The sequence below is a fragment of the Vipera berus genome, assembly GCF_964194415.1.
Source record: "Vipera berus genome assembly, chromosome: 1".
Taxonomy (NCBI): Eukaryota; Metazoa; Chordata; class Lepidosauria; order Squamata; family Viperidae; genus Vipera; species Vipera berus.
The window spans coordinates 230179845-230197669 of record NC_138202.1 but is presented as its reverse complement, the minus strand read 5'-3'; the positions used below and the strand labels follow the sequence as shown (position 1 = coordinate 230197669).

The window sequence follows — 17825 nt, the reverse complement described above, 5'->3', positions numbered from 1 at the left end:
GCTTTGCAACACAATTTATTACAGTAAGACTGTAGTCTTTTCTACACCTACCTTAGTGTAAATGTTACTACAATCAGTGGGAGTGTATACAAATACTTCTCCTGGAATGAGACAACACACTGACTTTTAATTTCATTTTCTTTATAGGTTCGCAAGCATGTCAATGACCTGTATGAAGATCTGAGAGATGGACATAACTTGATTTCTCTTTTGGAAGTCCTTTCAGGAGATACTTTAGTGAGTTCCTTAATTTTAATATAACCGTTTTACAGATTTAATTGATATTTGTTCTTACCTTAGTTCAGCATTTCTTTAATGCATTGTTTCCATAAGTGGGAGGTGGGGGAGGGGGAGAGATCAGAATGTCTCATAATTAATAATCTAATATTTTTGGTTGTTCCTCTAGAACAGGGGTAGGCAACCTCGGCTCTTTTATGACTCTCATGGACTTCAACTCCCAGAATTCTTGAGTCAGCTATGCTGACTCAGGAATTCTGGGAGTTGAAGTCCATGTGTCATAAAAGAGCCGAGGTTGCCTACCCCTGCTCTAGAAAAACTACCGTATTTTTTCTAAAGCCAGTTGTCTTTTCATTTTTACGATTTTTTTTTAAAATCCTCCAACATGTGTGGGATGCTAAATATTCTTTTTCTAATTAAAAATAATTGTGTTACAGTATTGCTCCCACTGTAATTGTCTAACATTCCCCTCTGATATCGTGTCCTTTCCTTTCATTGTGAACATTCCTCTCTCCTCTGCTTGGCACTTACTCCCTTCATTATGTTCTTCTGTTCATATTCTTCTTTTCATTTGTGGTCTGTCTTGTGTCTTTGCTCTCCTATCTCCTGTCTGTGTTTATTAGCCAAGGGAGCGAGATTTTTTGAAGACCTTACGGTTGGTGAGTTCAACAGAAGCATGCCCGTTTGAACAGCATGAGGAGGATGAGGATAAGGGGGTAGGTGCCGACCCCCATAACTCTACTAATACAGTTTGTGAAGAGTGGTGACTGCTAATGTATTAAAGTAATGTTCAGGTGTGATGGGGTGCAATATTTTCATTAGAAAGAATTGGATGGTGGGGTTGGCATTATGGGGAATGCTTCTAATCTAGAATAATGTGAGCGGTGCCAATAACTTCTATAGATCCCCATTAAACTGCATTGGGAAGGTTATATTTTTTTTGCCAGACTACATTTCTGTTTATTTTTATTTTTTTTATTTTTATTTTAATTCCATTTATATCCCGCCCTTCTCCGAAGACTCAGGGCAGCTTACAAGCTTAGCAGTAGCCTTCATTCTATGTATATGCCTGCTTATTAGGGCTTACACACACACCCCAAGCGGCATTATTACAAAGTCAGCTTAATTGCCCCCAACAATCTGGGTCCTCATTTATTGTACTATATTTATTGTACTATATGTCCATTATTAAATGGCAAACATTTAGAGGACATATATTTATTTTGCAAAGATGCACCAACTGTACAAATAATAAGTATGGATAGATGTTGCTACAAATTTAGTGGAACAGCTCTTGTGTTTGTGATTTTGATTTCAATTATGACAATATACTTGCATTACAAAATTCACAAGGCACTTGAACTGGAACAGTAGAGAGCTCTGTCCATTATGGTAAAGGTTTGTGAAAAATCTAAAGTTGGGAAGAAAGGCATTGATATTTTATTCCCTGGTAGTTAAGCGAATGGGGTCTTTTCCTCTCTTGAGTTTTTGTCTTCGTGATTTTTATACTAACTGCATGCATTTTGCCACGTTTCTCATTAATCTGCTGGATATTTTTTGGTTTTCTATAATAACATGTGCTTTCTTCATGATTGTTATGTAAGTATTTTAAAGAAAAAGATGACACATTTTTATGATGTTGCTGAAGGTTCTGGAATATAAAAATATGTAATTCGATGGCTAAACATAAGCATTATTACATCATTCAGAATTGGTTATCTGTAAACTTTTGTTTTCCTGAAAAGCATTGATATTTGGTTATATAAAGGCAAAACGTGATGGGGATATATTAACCAGATTCAAGAACTTTCTTGAGTAAACTGTATGCCTTTCCAAATTTTCATGAATATTTCCCATGTGTATCTTGACAACCAACTTTCAGGTTTATTCTATATAAAGTCTTAGTATACATCCCAAAATGCAAACAAACAAAACCACGAAACAGTTGCCCCCTCTGAAGAAGTTAATATGACAATCATGGTGACACAACTCGGCTTTTATAGCTCAATTTCTAAAAATAAAAAAATAAAAAATTGCACTATATGGGAAGTATACATTCCACATGATTTCTTAGGTCAAAACAAAATGCATTTCTGTTCCTTAATCTGCTGGGGTTTGGTGGACTGAACATTAGCTATATTATGCTATTTACTGATGCTGGTAGACTGTTCCCTATTCACAAATTCATGCCTTTGATGTATTTTGATGTGTCTTAGCAAATATTATTTTTTACTTAGTTTGTATTTACTTAATTAGAATTATACAGGAAGTTCAATATAGTTATTAATTGAAACTACTTGACAATTTCTCTTGATAGCTTACCTGCCTGTCCCTCTAAACAGTTTTAAAAACTTTTAATATTCTGGATAGTTTGAGAAAGGGATTATCATAAGAACAGCTTTTTTAAAGGGAAAAAAAACATTTTCCAGAAGCATTTTTCACTCCAGAAGCAAAGTACTTTCAACATGCTGATTAAGCTTAAATTTATGTATTTATTATTTATTAATTTTATTTGTATACCGCCCTTCTCCCGAAGGACTCAGGGCGGTGAACAGGGCAATGCATGTTAAAAGACAAAATACAAAAATTAAAAAAGATTAAACAGAATGCCCACAACTCTTACAATAAGTTAAAACACAATAAAAAAGTTAAAACACATTAATAAAACCCAACCCCTTTTAAATGAACTTTAAAAGAAATTTATGGGTTTGGTGAGGTAAGCTGGATCATAATTTGTTCTTAAACTGCTTACAGGAACAGTAAAAATGAAATACCTTTAAGTCCCATTAATTTTAGTTGGCAAGAATTGGAACACTTTTAATTCTGCAATTGAAATTAATGAAACTGAAACATGTATCATGTTAGAGTATCCTGGCGCACTAAGCAGGTCTGGTAGTTGCAGTGTTGCTGCCTTAATTATATTTATTTTATCCATTAATGAATCACATGGAAAGAAAGAAGCCACAGGTGGAAAAAGGATATTCGTAAAGTTTAAACTTGAGTTGCTTTTTTCCAGATCCATTACATTTCATGCAGATGTCTTTATTTGGTTGCTGGTAATTTCCAGTGATATTCTTGGGATGTTTAAAATATTACACAAATAAAAGGTCTGAAAATATTTGTGGAACTTTATAGAAATTTGTATTTTTCCCATTTTTTTGTTTTTAGCCCAGGGAGAAAGGACGGATGCGATTTCATAGACTACAGAATGTCCAAATTGCACTTGATTATTTGAAAAGGCGGCAGGTAAGATATTACATTTAAGAAACAAAATCGAAACATTAATTTTTGAAATAATACCTTCTACATTTTTATCTCTGTATTATTTAGTTGTTCAGATATTTATTACTTATCATATTGGTGATGTTAATCTTATTGGCTGTCCTTAGAAATTCTAATGTTCTTCATCGATCCTTTTTTCTTTAGCAATGTACCGAGTCATACATCATCTTGCCCTGCCTTGTTTTTTTTCCCCTTTCAGAAGAGGAAAAATCAATATTACTAATGTTTCTAATACTGTAGCTAAGAAGTAAAAGGAAAGAAAGTACTGTATAGGAGAGCATGTGAATTCCTTTTTTAGACTGAAATCTCATTTACTTGAGGAATAATTTTTGGCAAGCTCAGTAGTTGCAGTTGCTGAGTAATTGTGAATAGGATTGCTCTGTTAATGGGCTACATTCCATGAATATACTGGCAAAAAGTCAAGCCTTGTCTAGGTGTAATTGATCATTGCATACTTTATGTTAGAAAGGGCTAATAGAAGAAATCTTTTAATGCAGTGGTTCTTAACTTTTCTTCACCACAGACTCCCTTTAAATACTTTTTGTGGCCATGCATCATCGCCATGGACCACCAAGACTTAACTCAAGATTTAAATCATAACATTCCTGCAAGCCTTCGTGGACCACCTGTGACTACCTCATTGCCTCCCTAGGGGTCCGCAGACCACAGGTTAAGAACCATTGTTTTAAAGTGTTTTATTTCACCTTTGGTGTTCTCTACATGAGCCTTATAATTTCTCTGCTAGACACTTCTGGTGAGAGCTCGTAGGAGAGTTAAAGCTAGGCAGTAATAACAGACCAAAGTATATTTCCAGGAAATAAATAGTAGAAATCTGACTACTGTGATTTGTTTATAATATAACTTAACAACTGAAATACTAAATATTGTTCACTCTGTTTTAACAAAGAAGCAAACAATAAACAGACTATACTTATATTGCCACAAATGTTTACTTTAGGGCAGACATGTCAAACACAAGGCCCGGGGGCCAGATGCGGCCCGCGAAGTGGTTTCATGCGGCCCGCGAAGCTATCCTGGAAACAGTGAGGGAACGGCCCCCACTGCCTTGGCCCTGGCCCAGAGACCCTCCTTCTGCCAGAGACCCCCAGATCTGTCCCACTCCTGCCCAGACCCCATAGGCACCCTGGATGCGAACGATGTAGAGCTGGCCACGCCCACCCAGTAGGCCATACGCACTCTAACCACGCCCACCCAGTAGGCCACACCCACCCAGGCCACACCCACCCGCCCCCCTGAGGGCAACCACAATGCTGATGCGGCCCTCAATGAAATTGAGTTTGACACCCCTGCTTTAGGGAGCAGATCAGTGGGAAGAAATAGGAATTATTTCAAAATTCGTTGAAATTCGTACAGTTCCAGATAAGGTTATCATCACTGTGAATTAGAATTTTATGAAGCCAGGAAAAGGCTTCTTTCACTTGTAATTTCTCTTGTACACTGTCATGTTTTTCAGTTTCTCCATTTTTTTTTCATTCAAGAAAAGGTTATTTCCTCCTTTGTCTCTTGTGAGATTGACTAATTTTATAGGAGATAAGCAAAACTTTATATAAAGATGTAAAAATTGAAATATAAAAACTGATATTAACATTTGACATTAAAATATATTTGTCTTTGTAGAAAAAAGAGTTACAAAATTGCCTTGAACAGCACCAACAACTAAATCAGGGGTCCCCAACATCAACTCCCAAGCTTAATGGAACTATAGCTAGTCCTTGACTTATAACAATTCATTTAGTGACCCTGCGAAGTTGTAATGCCACTGAAAAAAGTGACAAAATTGTTTTGTCATGTGGTCATGTGATCAAAATCAAGATGCTTGGCAACTGACTCAAATTTTTGACTGTTGCAGTGTCCAGCTGATCGTGTGATCACCTTTTGTAACCTGAGAAGCAAAGTGAAAGCCAGGCTCACTTAACAACTGTGTTACTCACTTAACAACTGCAGTGATTTACTTAGCAAGTGTGGCAAGAAAGGTCATTACAAACTGCTCCAAATAAAATGGTCTTTTGCAATTGATTGATGGTGATTTTGTCAGTGCTGATGGTGTTCACGTGGTGATTATTATTATTATTATTTGCAGTACTATTAGTTAAAGTAGTATTCATTCAATTATTTTCATGTAATGTTTGGGGATCAATGAATAATCTGAAACTTCATGAAAAAGTCAAATGAACTGAAAGTTTGAGGAACGTTGAACTAAATAGGCAATCCTTATGAAAATGCAAGAAAGCAGAGGAAAAGATAATATAGGTCTGCTTTCCCTTGTTAAGATTCAGATTCTATGTTTAGCAAGAACTCTAGATTCCTAGGAATATTTGGTGTGAAGGTTACATTCATAGCAAAAAAATTGAAGTAGAAGTAGAAAAATTGAAATAGAAAAAAACCCAAATCAACTTATATTCAAACAATATAAAGATACCTTTGAAATATTGGGGGAAGTCTTCCCATGAGCTGGGAGCTGTGTTGAGTTATATGTTACCAGCATAATAAGAGTGTAAAGCATTTAAAAGAATCCTTTGGAAAGTGTTGGGAGAATGAATGATGCATCTTCCTTCGAATCTTTAAAGCAGCCACCTCCTTTAAACAATCTGATAGCTGCTTCAGAATGTGCATACACAGATACTTCATTTTGGACTTTTTTTCAAGTGCTTTGCACAGCTCTAATGAGCATCATGTGTTTAAGTTCAAGCATATAATTTCCATCCTGATTGAAAAGCAAATAATAGTAGAGATAAGTATGGTATAATAACAATAAGACTCTCAAAGCCTTTCTAATCAAATCAACCAATTAATCTGAATTACACCCATAGACCAGCAAATTCTAAATATTAGGAAAATGTTATAAATTAGGACAGAAGGGATTGATGAATACTGCCAAAACTTAATGCTGTAACTTGAGGACCATATTTAATATTATTCATTAGCCAGCATGGATTATCTTGAATAGATGAAGATATGTTAGGCTATAATCCATTGGGAAATCATAATTCTCCAGACACCTTTTCAACATTCTTGGCAGGCAAGAATGGAAGCTTTAAACACAACAGTCGATTTGCCCATTGCAGTGAATGAGATCAGAGCTGTTTTGTGGGTCCATAGTTGTAGAGTTTGTCTTTTTCCTCCTGCTGTTTCAAATTGTTCAGTCTCTTGATGGCATTTAAAATTGGCTATATCTTAGGAGTTTGCTAATCTTAGCCCTTAAAAGCTAACATACTGATATCTTTAGTAATAGTAATAAAATCAGAAAAGTTAATATTATTGGTTCCTTTGTTTTAACTTGCCAGCTTTCTTGTGCAACTGAAGCTGTCCCTGTGCAAAAATAGAAGCATCATTTGTTTTGTTAAAAGTATTCTGCCTTTTCTTGAGGCATCCTCTACTTTACGGAGAAAAAGAAACAGGATAAACTAGAATTACAGTGCACGAATCAGCCAATTGGTCTTTCTTTCACTGCAGTCACATACAAGAAAAAGAATGCATGTTGTCAACTCCATTTGTTTTAATTCCTTTGTACATTTCTCTCCCTCCACCCATGACAGGTGAAACTGGTGAACATTCGAAATGATGACATAACAGATGGGAATCCTAAATTGACATTGGGATTAATATGGACCATAATTTTGCACTTTCAGGTAAGGTGCCCTGACATTGTTGCAGCCTTCAACTTATTAAGACTTTCTGATGAGCGATGGCTGTGTTTTTCAAATGTGAATACACTGGGATTTTCATAGGCATTCAGATAGAACCGGTTGCCTCTACTACTATCTTTTGAAAGCTAATACTGCTTTTGGGCCTTTTCCTTTGCAAAATGGGTCTGATTATTTATTTTGAAGCCCAGAAAAGAAGATAGGCACTCAATGTAATGAGTAATTCATTAATTATAACTTAATTATAATAAACATTATTTCCACAATTTCAAACAAAAAATGAACACTATGTCAGAATAACAGAATTGGAAGGGACTTTGGAGGTCTTCTAGTCCAACCCCCTACTCAGACAGGAAACCCTATACCATTTCAGAAAAATGGCTGTCCAGTCTCTTCTTAAAAATTTCCAATCTTGGAGCACCCACATCCTCTGAAGGCAAACCACTCCACTGATTAATTGTTCTAATTGCCAGGAAATTTCTCCTTAGTTCTAGGATGCTTCTCTCCTTGATTAGTTTCCATCCATTGCTTTTTGTCCTGCCTTCAGGTGCTTTGGAGAATAGATCGACCCCCCTTCTTCTCTGTTACAGCCCCACAAATATTGAAAGACTGCTATCAGGTCACCCCTAGTCCTTCTCTTGGTTAGAACAGACATACCCATCATTTCCTGTTATAAATGTTGATTGTGTCTAGATCGCACTAGGTGGCAGTAGAATTGCTGTACCAAATGAATTTACAGAAGTAAGTAATACATTTTTCTGATCTGATTTTGTGTGTGTTTTTGTCTGTGTGTGTGTGTTATATATATATATATATCAGTTTCAGTGTCTGAAAGCTGCAGTTTGAATTTTTAGATCTCATTTGCCAGAACAAGCAATTTATTAGGAACCATGGCATAGCACTTTAAAGCTTTCATCAGCCATTTAAAAATATGCAGAGCATTTAAATCATGCTCTTTACATTTTTTGCGATTCATGCATATCTAAAACAGTAGCAAAATGCATAGTGTTTGGACTGTATTATTCATTATGACAAACAGGAATTGTTAGCTTTTTAAAAAACGATAAATGTAAGCTCATTACTGATACAGCATTTTAATACCACTTCAGTTTTGAAATGTGCCTTTCATGCTTGTCAAATTCCTGTCAAACATATGATCACAAATTTTAGTGCCAAAGTGTATAGCGTTGGATGTTGCTTGGTAGGCATGAATGGTTGGTGTGTTCCAATATTGGCAGAGCAAAGTTTTTCTGACTCTTTTCTGATATTTATTTATTTATTTTGTTAAAGTTTTATTAGTTTATATTATATATAATACAATGAAAATACAAAAGTAATTAGCGGAAAAGATGGGGAAGGAAAAGGGGAGTAGAAAAGTGAGGTAAGGGAGGAAAAAAAGGCATTGACTTCTGACTTTCTTTGGTGTCAAAGTGTCATCTTCAAACCTCAACTTTATACTTTTACATAAAAGTATAAACTAGCTGGTGGCTGGATGGAGTCACTGAAGCAGTAGGCGTGAGCTTAAATGGACTCCAGAAGATGGTAGAGGACAGGAAGGCCTGGAGGAACACTGTCCATGGGGTCACGATGGGTCGGACACGACTTCGCAGCTAACAACAACAAATAAACTAGCCATTTTGATAAGGTCAAGCCTATCTAATTGGTAAAACCCAAAATCAAAATTTCATTTTTTTCCACCTCAAGCACAAAGTCTAGAAGCAGTTTCCACATGGCAATAAAAATGTTAGTATTCTTTTCTTTAATCAGTACTGTTAGTTTAGCTATCTCTGTTACCTCCATCAGTTTTTGTAATCATTCCTCCGTTGTAGGAATTGATGTAATCTTCCATTTCTGAGTGTAGAGTAATCGTCCTGCTGTCAACATATATAACACCAAAGTTCCATATTTTTTTCCAGGTCTTTCTCCATCAGCCCCAAGAGAAAAGTCTTTGGTGTTCTTTCTATATTCACTTTAAGAATTTTCTGTATTAACGTTTGAATCCTACTCCAATATTTTCTTGGTTTATCACACATCCATATAAATGGTAAAAAGTCCCCTCTTACATTTCCAACATTCATTTGAAATACCTTTATACATTTTTGATAATTTGTCTGGTGTTAAGTACCAATGGTACATCATCTTGTAAAAATTTCTTTTAAATTATAATTTAATGTAAATTTTAATCCTTTCTTCCACATATTTTCCCATTGTTCAAACATTATATTATACGCCAAATTCCTTGCCCACTGAATCATACGTTTTATTTGTTCATTTTCCAGATTTAAATTCGATAACACTTTATAAACTTTAGCAATAATATGTTCATCACTACGACACACAGTAGGATTTCCAATTCATTTTAAACAAAATTAAACCTTATTCCTTTTATCTAACGTAAATCTTTCTTTCAATTGCATATATGTAAACCAATGGTAAACATGACCTTCTGATTCTAGCTCCTCCCTGGATTTGAGGGTACGCTCACCCAAATTAAAATATATTATTTTACCATAAGTCCACCAATTTGGCCTCATCATCATCTTTTTTCTAAAAAAGGCTTCTTGCGGGGAAACCCAAAGTGGCACCTTCGTAGATAACCTTCTTTTATATTTATTCCATACCCTCAAAATGGCACACCTAGTAAAATGATTATTAAATTCAACATTTACTTTAACTTTGTCATACCACAGGTAAGCATGCCAAGCAAACCTTAATTCATGGCCGCCTAGGTCCAATAACCTCTTATTCTGAAGGTTCACCCATTCATTTAGCCAAATCAAACAACAAGCATCAAAGTACAGTTTCAAACCGGGTAAACCAAAGCTGCTTCTTTCCTTAGCATCTTGCAATAATTTATATTTAATTCTCATTTTTCCCCTGCCATATAAACTTAGAGATATCCCTCTGCCATTGTTTAAACTGAGTATCAGTTGCAAGTATTGGTAATATTTGAAACAGGAAGAGCATCTTTGGTAAAACATTCATCTTAATCACAGAATTTTTACCCAGTAATGATAAATGCAATTTGTCCCATCTTAAATTAATCTTTTTTGATACCCTTCCAGGAGGCACATGGTTATTTTTGGAAAAAAAATGTGTTTGAATTTGTTAACGTAACCCTCAAATATTTCACTTTTTTCTCAAACCCTAAAACAGGAGTTTTTAGTCAGTATATCACCATCCTGTGGTCATATTCTTAATCAACATTGATGTTTTCTGCTTATTAATTTTGAAACCGGCCAAGGACCCAAACTCATTTAGTTTCCTCATCAAGTGGTCTATATTATTTTTTGGGTCTTGCAGAAATATCACCAAATCATCAGCAAAGGCCCTCAATTTATAAACTTCCTTCTTAACATTAATACCTTTTATTTTCTTGTGTTGCCTGATACCTCTGTTCAGGACTTCCAACACCAAAATAAACAACAGTGGAGACAGCGGACATCCTTCTCTTGTACCCTTTTTGAATTTCACATGAGTTAGTTAGATCACCATTAATAACAATTTTGGCTTGCTGTAATATAAAACTTTGACCCCTTGAATAAAATTCCTCCCAAAGTCCATTTCTTGCAGAACTTTAAACATAAAGACCCAATTTAAGTTGTCAAAGGCTGTCTCCGCATCTAGAAATACTAAAGCTGCCGGTTGTTCGTTGTGGTATTGTAAGTATTCAATAACATTAAAAATCATTCTCATGTTATTCCTGTCTTTTGGGCAGAAAGTCAGCTTGGTCATCATGAATATATACCTGTAAAACCTTTTTTAGTCTTTCTGCCCAAATTGCAGTAAATAGTTTATAATCCTTATTTAATAATGAGATTGGTCTGTAGTTCTTTATCATCATGGCATCCTGACGCTCCTTTGTAAGAAATACAATATTAGCTTCTGTCCATGTTGCAGGTATTTTCCCCCCTGTAATATAACATCCGTTACATCCTTTAATGGCTGAAGAAGTTGAACTTCAAAACATTTATAATATTGACTTGTAAATCCGTCTGGGCCAGGGGCTTTGGCTGATTTCACTTTTCTTATAGCTTCTGAAATTTCAAAGGTAGTTATTGGATCATTCATAAATTGTCTCTGAGTTTGTGACAAATTCAGCAAATTTTATCTGAGCAAAAATAGTCATCTACTTTTGACCTAACTCCTGCATCCTATACAAATTAGAATAAAAATTGTGAAAAGATTTTTTTTAATCTGGTTGTTATCAGTTATTACTTTACCCTCACAATTTCCCCCCCCAATCATTTTCTTTTCCCTCCCCTTTCTTAATCTATATGCCAACCATCTCCCTGGTTTATTTGCAAACTCAGAATGTCTTTGCTTCACATAACTCAATTTTGTTTCTATTTCTTGGACTGTTAACATAGATAGTTGTTGGTGTAGTAAGTTAATTTGGTGCAGAATTTTAGGGTCTGTAGGTGACTTTTGCAGATCAATTTCTTTCTCTCTGGTTGCAAAATTCTATTTGCTAAGTTTTTAAAGGGCCATATCATATTGATCCTTGAGAAAGAGTTGTATTCAATAATGTTTTTGCTGTGCTTATTTTTAAATGGGCACATTTCATGTCCTGAAAGATCTTATATCCCCACTTCATTATTACGTTTTCAATTTTTTCTGTTTCCGTGCCTTTTATCATCTCTTGTCCTATCTTAGCCATTCTATCCTATTCTACAAATTTCTGCATCCTTAAATTGTAGGTCATCTTTCTCATTGAAGATTTCAGCATTTTCTGTCCTGCAACTGCCATGTATTCTTAAAAAAATCTGAAAAACAAAATGTCTTTTAAAAATTTGATTGCACATATGAAACTTAATATTTTTCACCATATCACCACGTCAGTAATTCCCTGCAGGTAGAGAGTCTATTTTGTCTGCAGTTAACTGGATCTGAAAGAAATTAATCTGTAAAGAAGGAAAACCTGGCCTTGCTTCTTCTAGAATGGGCTTAGATTGAGAAGAGGAGCAATATTTGGACTGGCAAGCATTCATGCAGATATGTGGTGGTTTCTGGCTTGCTTCTGGCTTGTGGCACTTTTTTGTGGATCAGCAACATCTTCTGAAGTCCACCTTCGGACTATATCTCTCTATCTATCTATCTATCTATCTATCTATCTATCTATCTATCTATCTATCTATCTATCTATCTATCTACCTACCTACCTACCTACCTACCTACCGTCACACCCACACTCACACACACACATATGGTCAGTTGCTGATCATCTTAGAGTTGAGATAGAGTTATTTAACTCCCCCAATTTAATCCTTAGCTCTAGGGATGTGAAAAGCTATTCTCCCTGGAAGTTGTCATATTATAGTGAGCTGTCATTTTAAAAGGCCTTTCAAAGGGTACATTTTTTTCTTATATTTTCCCATTCTCCCATCTCCTTTTATATTGGTCTGCTATACTTCCTGGATACCCATATGATATTTTGATTTTTTTCTTTCAGATAAAATTCAAGGCAACTTAAATTTGATAATTTATGAGTAGTACTCTTAGGGATTGCAAAAAGGCAAAGAGAGGCTCAAGCTGTACAAAATTCAGCTGTAGTTTGATTTCAGTTAAGGAAAGGACATATCTTTAAGGCAACTTTGAGTTCACTATGTCCATTTGTGTCTGCATTTTCTCCTTCCCCTGCTTTTGTTATATATTGTCCCCAGTGCAGTTTGATATAATAGCTAGGCCTTGGACAAATTACCTTATCTTTTGCCCCACATTTTTAAAGATGGAGCCCTTTGAATTTTTATTTAGTCACTAGTATTCCAAACGTTCCAAATAAAGGGAACGTTTAATGCAAAAATGGGCATGATAAAGGACCAAAATGGCAGGGACCTAACAGAGGCAGAAGAGATTAAGAAGAGGTGGCAAAATTACACAGAAGAACTATACAAGAATGAGCTTAACGTCCCTGATAATCACAATGAGGTGGTCACTGACCTCGAGCCAGACATCCTAGAATGTGAAGTGAAGTGGGCCTTAGAAAAACTGAGCAACAACAAAGCTAGTGGAAGTGACAGTATTCCAGCTGAGCTATTCAAAATCTTAAAAGACAATGCAGTAAAAGTGCTACACTCAATTTGCCAGCAAATTTGGAAAACTCAACAGTGGCCACAGGATTGGAAAAGATCAGTTTACATTCCAATTCCAAAGAAAGGCAGTGCCAAAGAATGTTCAAACTATCGCACCATTGCACTCATTTCTCATGCTAGTAAAGTCATGCTTAAAATCCTACAAGCTAGACTTCAGCAGTATGTGGATCGAGAACTACCAGAAGTACAGGCAGGATTTCGAAGAGGCAGAGGAACTAGAGATCAAATTGCCAACATACGCTGGATCATGGAGAAAGCTAGGGAGTTCCAGAAAAACATCTACTTCTGCTTCATTGACTATGCTAAAGCCTTTGATTGTGTGGATCACAACAAACTGTGGCAAGTTCTTAAAGAGATGGGAGTACCAGACCATCTTATTTGTCTCTTGAGAAACCTATATGCGGGTCAAGAAGCAACAGTGAGAACTGGACACGGAACCACTGATTGGTTCAAAATTGGGAAAGGAGTCCGGCAAGGCTGTATACTGTCGCCCTGCCTATTTAACTTATATGCAGAGCACATCATGAGAAAGGCAGGGCTAGATGAATCAAAAGTTGGAATTAAGATTGCCGGAAGAAATATCAACAACCTAAGATACGCAGATGATACCACTCTAATGGCAGAAAGTGAAGAAGAACTAAAGAGCCTCTTGTTGCAGGTGAAGAAGGAGAGTGCAAAACTTGGGTTGAAACTTAACATTAAGAAAACCAAGATCATGGCATCTGGCCCTCTCAATTCCTGGCAAATAGATGGGGAAGAAATGGAGGTAGTGACAGATTTTATTTTCCTGGGCTCCAAGATCACTGCAGATGGGGACTGTAGCCAAGAAATTAAAAGACGCTTGCTCCTGGGGAGGAAAGCCATGGCAAATCTAGACAGCACACTAAAAAGCAGAGACATCACCCTGTCAACAAAAGTGCGTATAGTCAAGGCTATGGTCTTCCCAGTTGCAATGTATGGCAGTGAAAGTTGGACCATAAGAAAGGCTGAGCGCCAAAGAATTGAGGCCTTTGAACTGTGGTGCTGGAGAAGACTCCTGCGAGTCCCTTGGACTGCAAGGCGATCAAACCGGTCAGTCTTAGAGGAGATCAATCCTGACTGCTCTTTAGAAGGCCAGATTCTGAATCTAAAACTCAAGTACTTTGGCCACCTAATGAGAAGGAAGGACTCAGTGGAGAAGAGCCTAATGCTGGGAAAGATCGAGGGCAAGAGAAGAAGGGGACGACAGAGAATGAGGTGGCTGGATGGAGTCACTGAAGCAGTAGGCGCGAGCTTAAATGGACTCCAGAAGATGGTAGAGGACAGGAAGGCCTGGAGGAATGTTGTCCATAGGGTCGCGATGGGTCGGACACGACTTCGCAGCTAACAACAACAACATTCCAAAGTTCTACTGGAAGTTTTAGTGCATGATAAAATATACTAAATTTGCTTTTGCGTTAGATTCTGCTACAAAACCTTTTCTTGAATATATGGTGTAAATTGTTTCAGATGGAAGTGCCTTGTGTTAAATTATCTGTGTAGTACTTGTTCTTGCAGCTGGATGTTATTAGATTGATTAGATCCAGGTGCAGCCATTGTCTGTAATGAAAAACGTTTGCTATTTCTATTCCCCTCTCATTTGCTTACTTGAATTTCTGTGAGGCTGAGATGGAAAAAGCTGTTGGAATATCTTATTGTAGTTTCCCATAATTTCCAGGGTACAGGTGATCCTCATTTACTGAGCATAATTGTGATTGGCAACTTGGTTGCTAAATGAAGCAGTTGCTAAGTGAAACTGTCACTGTGCTTAGGATTGTACAGCAGCTTTCCTTTGTTTTACAGACCTGCCAAGGTCTGTAAAGTTACTTTTCATCACTGTCATAACTGCAAATGGTTGCTAAACAAGGCAGTAGCTAAAGAAGTACTATCAGTAAGGGAGTACAAACTCAGGGGCTTTATAAATGATTTACTTTTGAATATGTTTCTATAAAGTGCTGGTTAGAAGATGAATGAATGGCTCTTTCATTTGTTAGCTATGCATGATTGTTTTCGTCTTATATTGATAGAAATCTGTCCACGTGATCAATACTGTCCATTCACTTTATCTTCTGTCTTCTATTTTCCTCAACCTGTTCAGCTTTTTCTAATTTATTATTTGTGTTATCTCCATTGTGTATAATAAATAAATAGGTTTATTATCTCTTGTGTCAGAAATATAGGAACTAGAAAGGGGAAATACTTTCACCGCATCTCCCCAATATGTGAATAATTGCTTACTGAATTTCACCTCAAGGGACTAGTCTTCCTTTATCTAGGCCAGGACAGAATGATTGGTTCATCTTGCAGTCCCTCATGCTCTTAGCAACTGCACCTACAGTAGTGGCCAAAATTGTGGAAACCTTTTGGGAAAAGTGTACTGTGGAAATGCCACCTTTGGTTAAGTTTCCACCAATTTTTCTTCTAATTTCTTCATAACTGTAGCCTTGTTCACTTAATAATACTATTTTACATCGCTTTCTGGGCAACCAGTCAACTCTTTGCACCATTACCTTAATTTTATTACATTTTACAAGCTCACTAAATGAAAGAACACAAAAACCCTCAACCAACTTGATAGCGATCACATAACACACTGACAAATGCCCTCCTCTCAGCTTCAATACATGACATCAATAACTGAATCCTACTGTGATCTGATTGGCTCATTGCCAAAACAAGATGAGACCAGATTGGCTCATGCTCATTGGCTACAATCAGTTGAAGGAAAGCTACCTGATATCAACCTAAGCAAGTTGTGCTTCCTTTTTCTGGTTATTTGGCTATAACGTTTCATAGAATACAGTACAGATAATTGAACAAACTTGGATGCATTACATTCCTGATTAAATTATCTTTCCATTGATATATAATTTTATGGTACTATTCCCAAAAAAGTGGTGTTATTAGCCATCAAACCTCAAAAATACACTTTTCCCAAAACGTTTCCACAATTTTGGCCACGACTGTACATCCATAGTTTAGAGATTTGTATTTCCTTTTTTGCTTACAAAAGCCAAATGTTTGCTTATGAGCTTAGAACAAATAATAGAGCCAAGTTATTATTTCAATGGTAGCAAGGTTCAAACTTTACTTGCTGGTGTTATTCAGCTAATAGTGGCAATTAGCCTGGTATTGGACAAGAGGTTTTTGGAAGGCTAATTTCAGTGATAGAATTCTGTTAGACTGCAATTTGAAAGAACAGCTGATGCCTAACCTTGAAAATGGTAGAGTTTGCTTTCTCTTTACATGGTCTCTTACCATATATTCTCTCAATGTTTGCTTTATTAGAGTAGACCTCAACTTACGAATGTAATGGAGCCTGCCCATTATTGCCACAAGTCATGACAGTAATTTAAGTGAGGTGACCGATTGCCTCAGTTAACAACCCCAATCCCTGCTTTCGCTGTTGCAGTAGTTAGTGCATGGGGTATCTCGGGATGGGGGAGGTCCTGGCCTTCACTTAGCCCAGGCCTGCACTGTAGCACCTCCCCAGCTTACACGGGTTCTGCCCTGAGCCTCCTGGGGTCTCCCCCATCCCCTAAATCACCCTGTGCTTTGCTTCCTTCCCCTTGTTTTCCTGAAGGCGTGGGGCCATCTTTCCAAATCCACTGTGTCCCTGCAAGTCTTGGGCTTAGTGTTTTTCATAACTGCTGGTTCTCCCCATTCTCCATCCCTTACATTTTTGGTAGATCTTTGGTCTGGCTCCTCCACACTGTCTTCCAAGACAGTGAAGGCTGCAGGGCACCCACTTCCAGAACTGCACCATGTGAAGTCCACTGTATAAGGGAGCGTTGCTCTCTGGAGCTCTGGAGATCACATTCAAGGAGGAGTACTGGCTCTCTTGTCTCCCTGGAGGTTGTATGGTGCCATCGCCAAAGCTGCTCCAAAATGGTTTCTGCTTCCGGGATGGCCTAGGTGGCTTCCACTGTACAAGGAGGCTGTGTTCAGGAAGGAGAGCCAGCTGATCTATTCCTCGGCCTCCCTATACAGTGGAGGTTGCATGGTGCTGTGCTGCATGTGGGCAGCAGAGGCCAGAATTGGCAGAGGCCAGAATTGGGTAGGAAGACCAGGTAGTGGAGCAATAGCTCCCTCAAAGATCTGCTAAAGAGAAAACTATATTTAACAGAATAACAGAGTTGGAAGGGACCTTGGAGGTCTTCTAGTCCAACCCCCTGTTCAAGCAGGAAACCTTATACCATTTCAGACAAATGGCTGTCCAATCTCTTTTCTTAAAAGGCTCCAGTGATCGAGCACCCAACAAATTTAATGTGAATTCTTTAACATTATATTAAATATGATTACATTTCATTATTTATTTGATATACATTCCCCCTTTTTATATTGACCTCAAGGTAGTGTACAGAGCACTCCTTTCTCCTATTTTTCCTCACAGTAACAACAAAATTATGACATAGGCTGGGCTGAGAGAGAGAGGGAGGGTGGGTGGTTTCCCTTGGCTCAGGTTGCCTAAACCTGGATTTTCCCAGTGCAAGTTCCTTAACAATTACAAATGATTGCTCTTAATTTACAT

At 37.1% G+C, this 17825-nt stretch overlaps 1 protein-coding gene across 1 annotated transcript in view; it reads left to right on the top strand.

The window, feature by feature from the left end:
* The window catches only part of DST (dystonin), a 315143-nt gene that overhangs the window by 65265 nt on the left and 232053 nt on the right, over positions 1–17825 (top strand). Inside the window, exons 3-5 of the mRNA XM_081346025.1 lie at positions 148–237; positions 3406–3483; positions 7077–7169. Of these exons, the coding sequence (XP_081202151.1) occupies positions 148–237; positions 3406–3483; positions 7077–7169 (261 nt within the window). The remainder of the gene's footprint in view (positions 1–147; positions 238–3405; positions 3484–7076; positions 7170–17825) is intronic.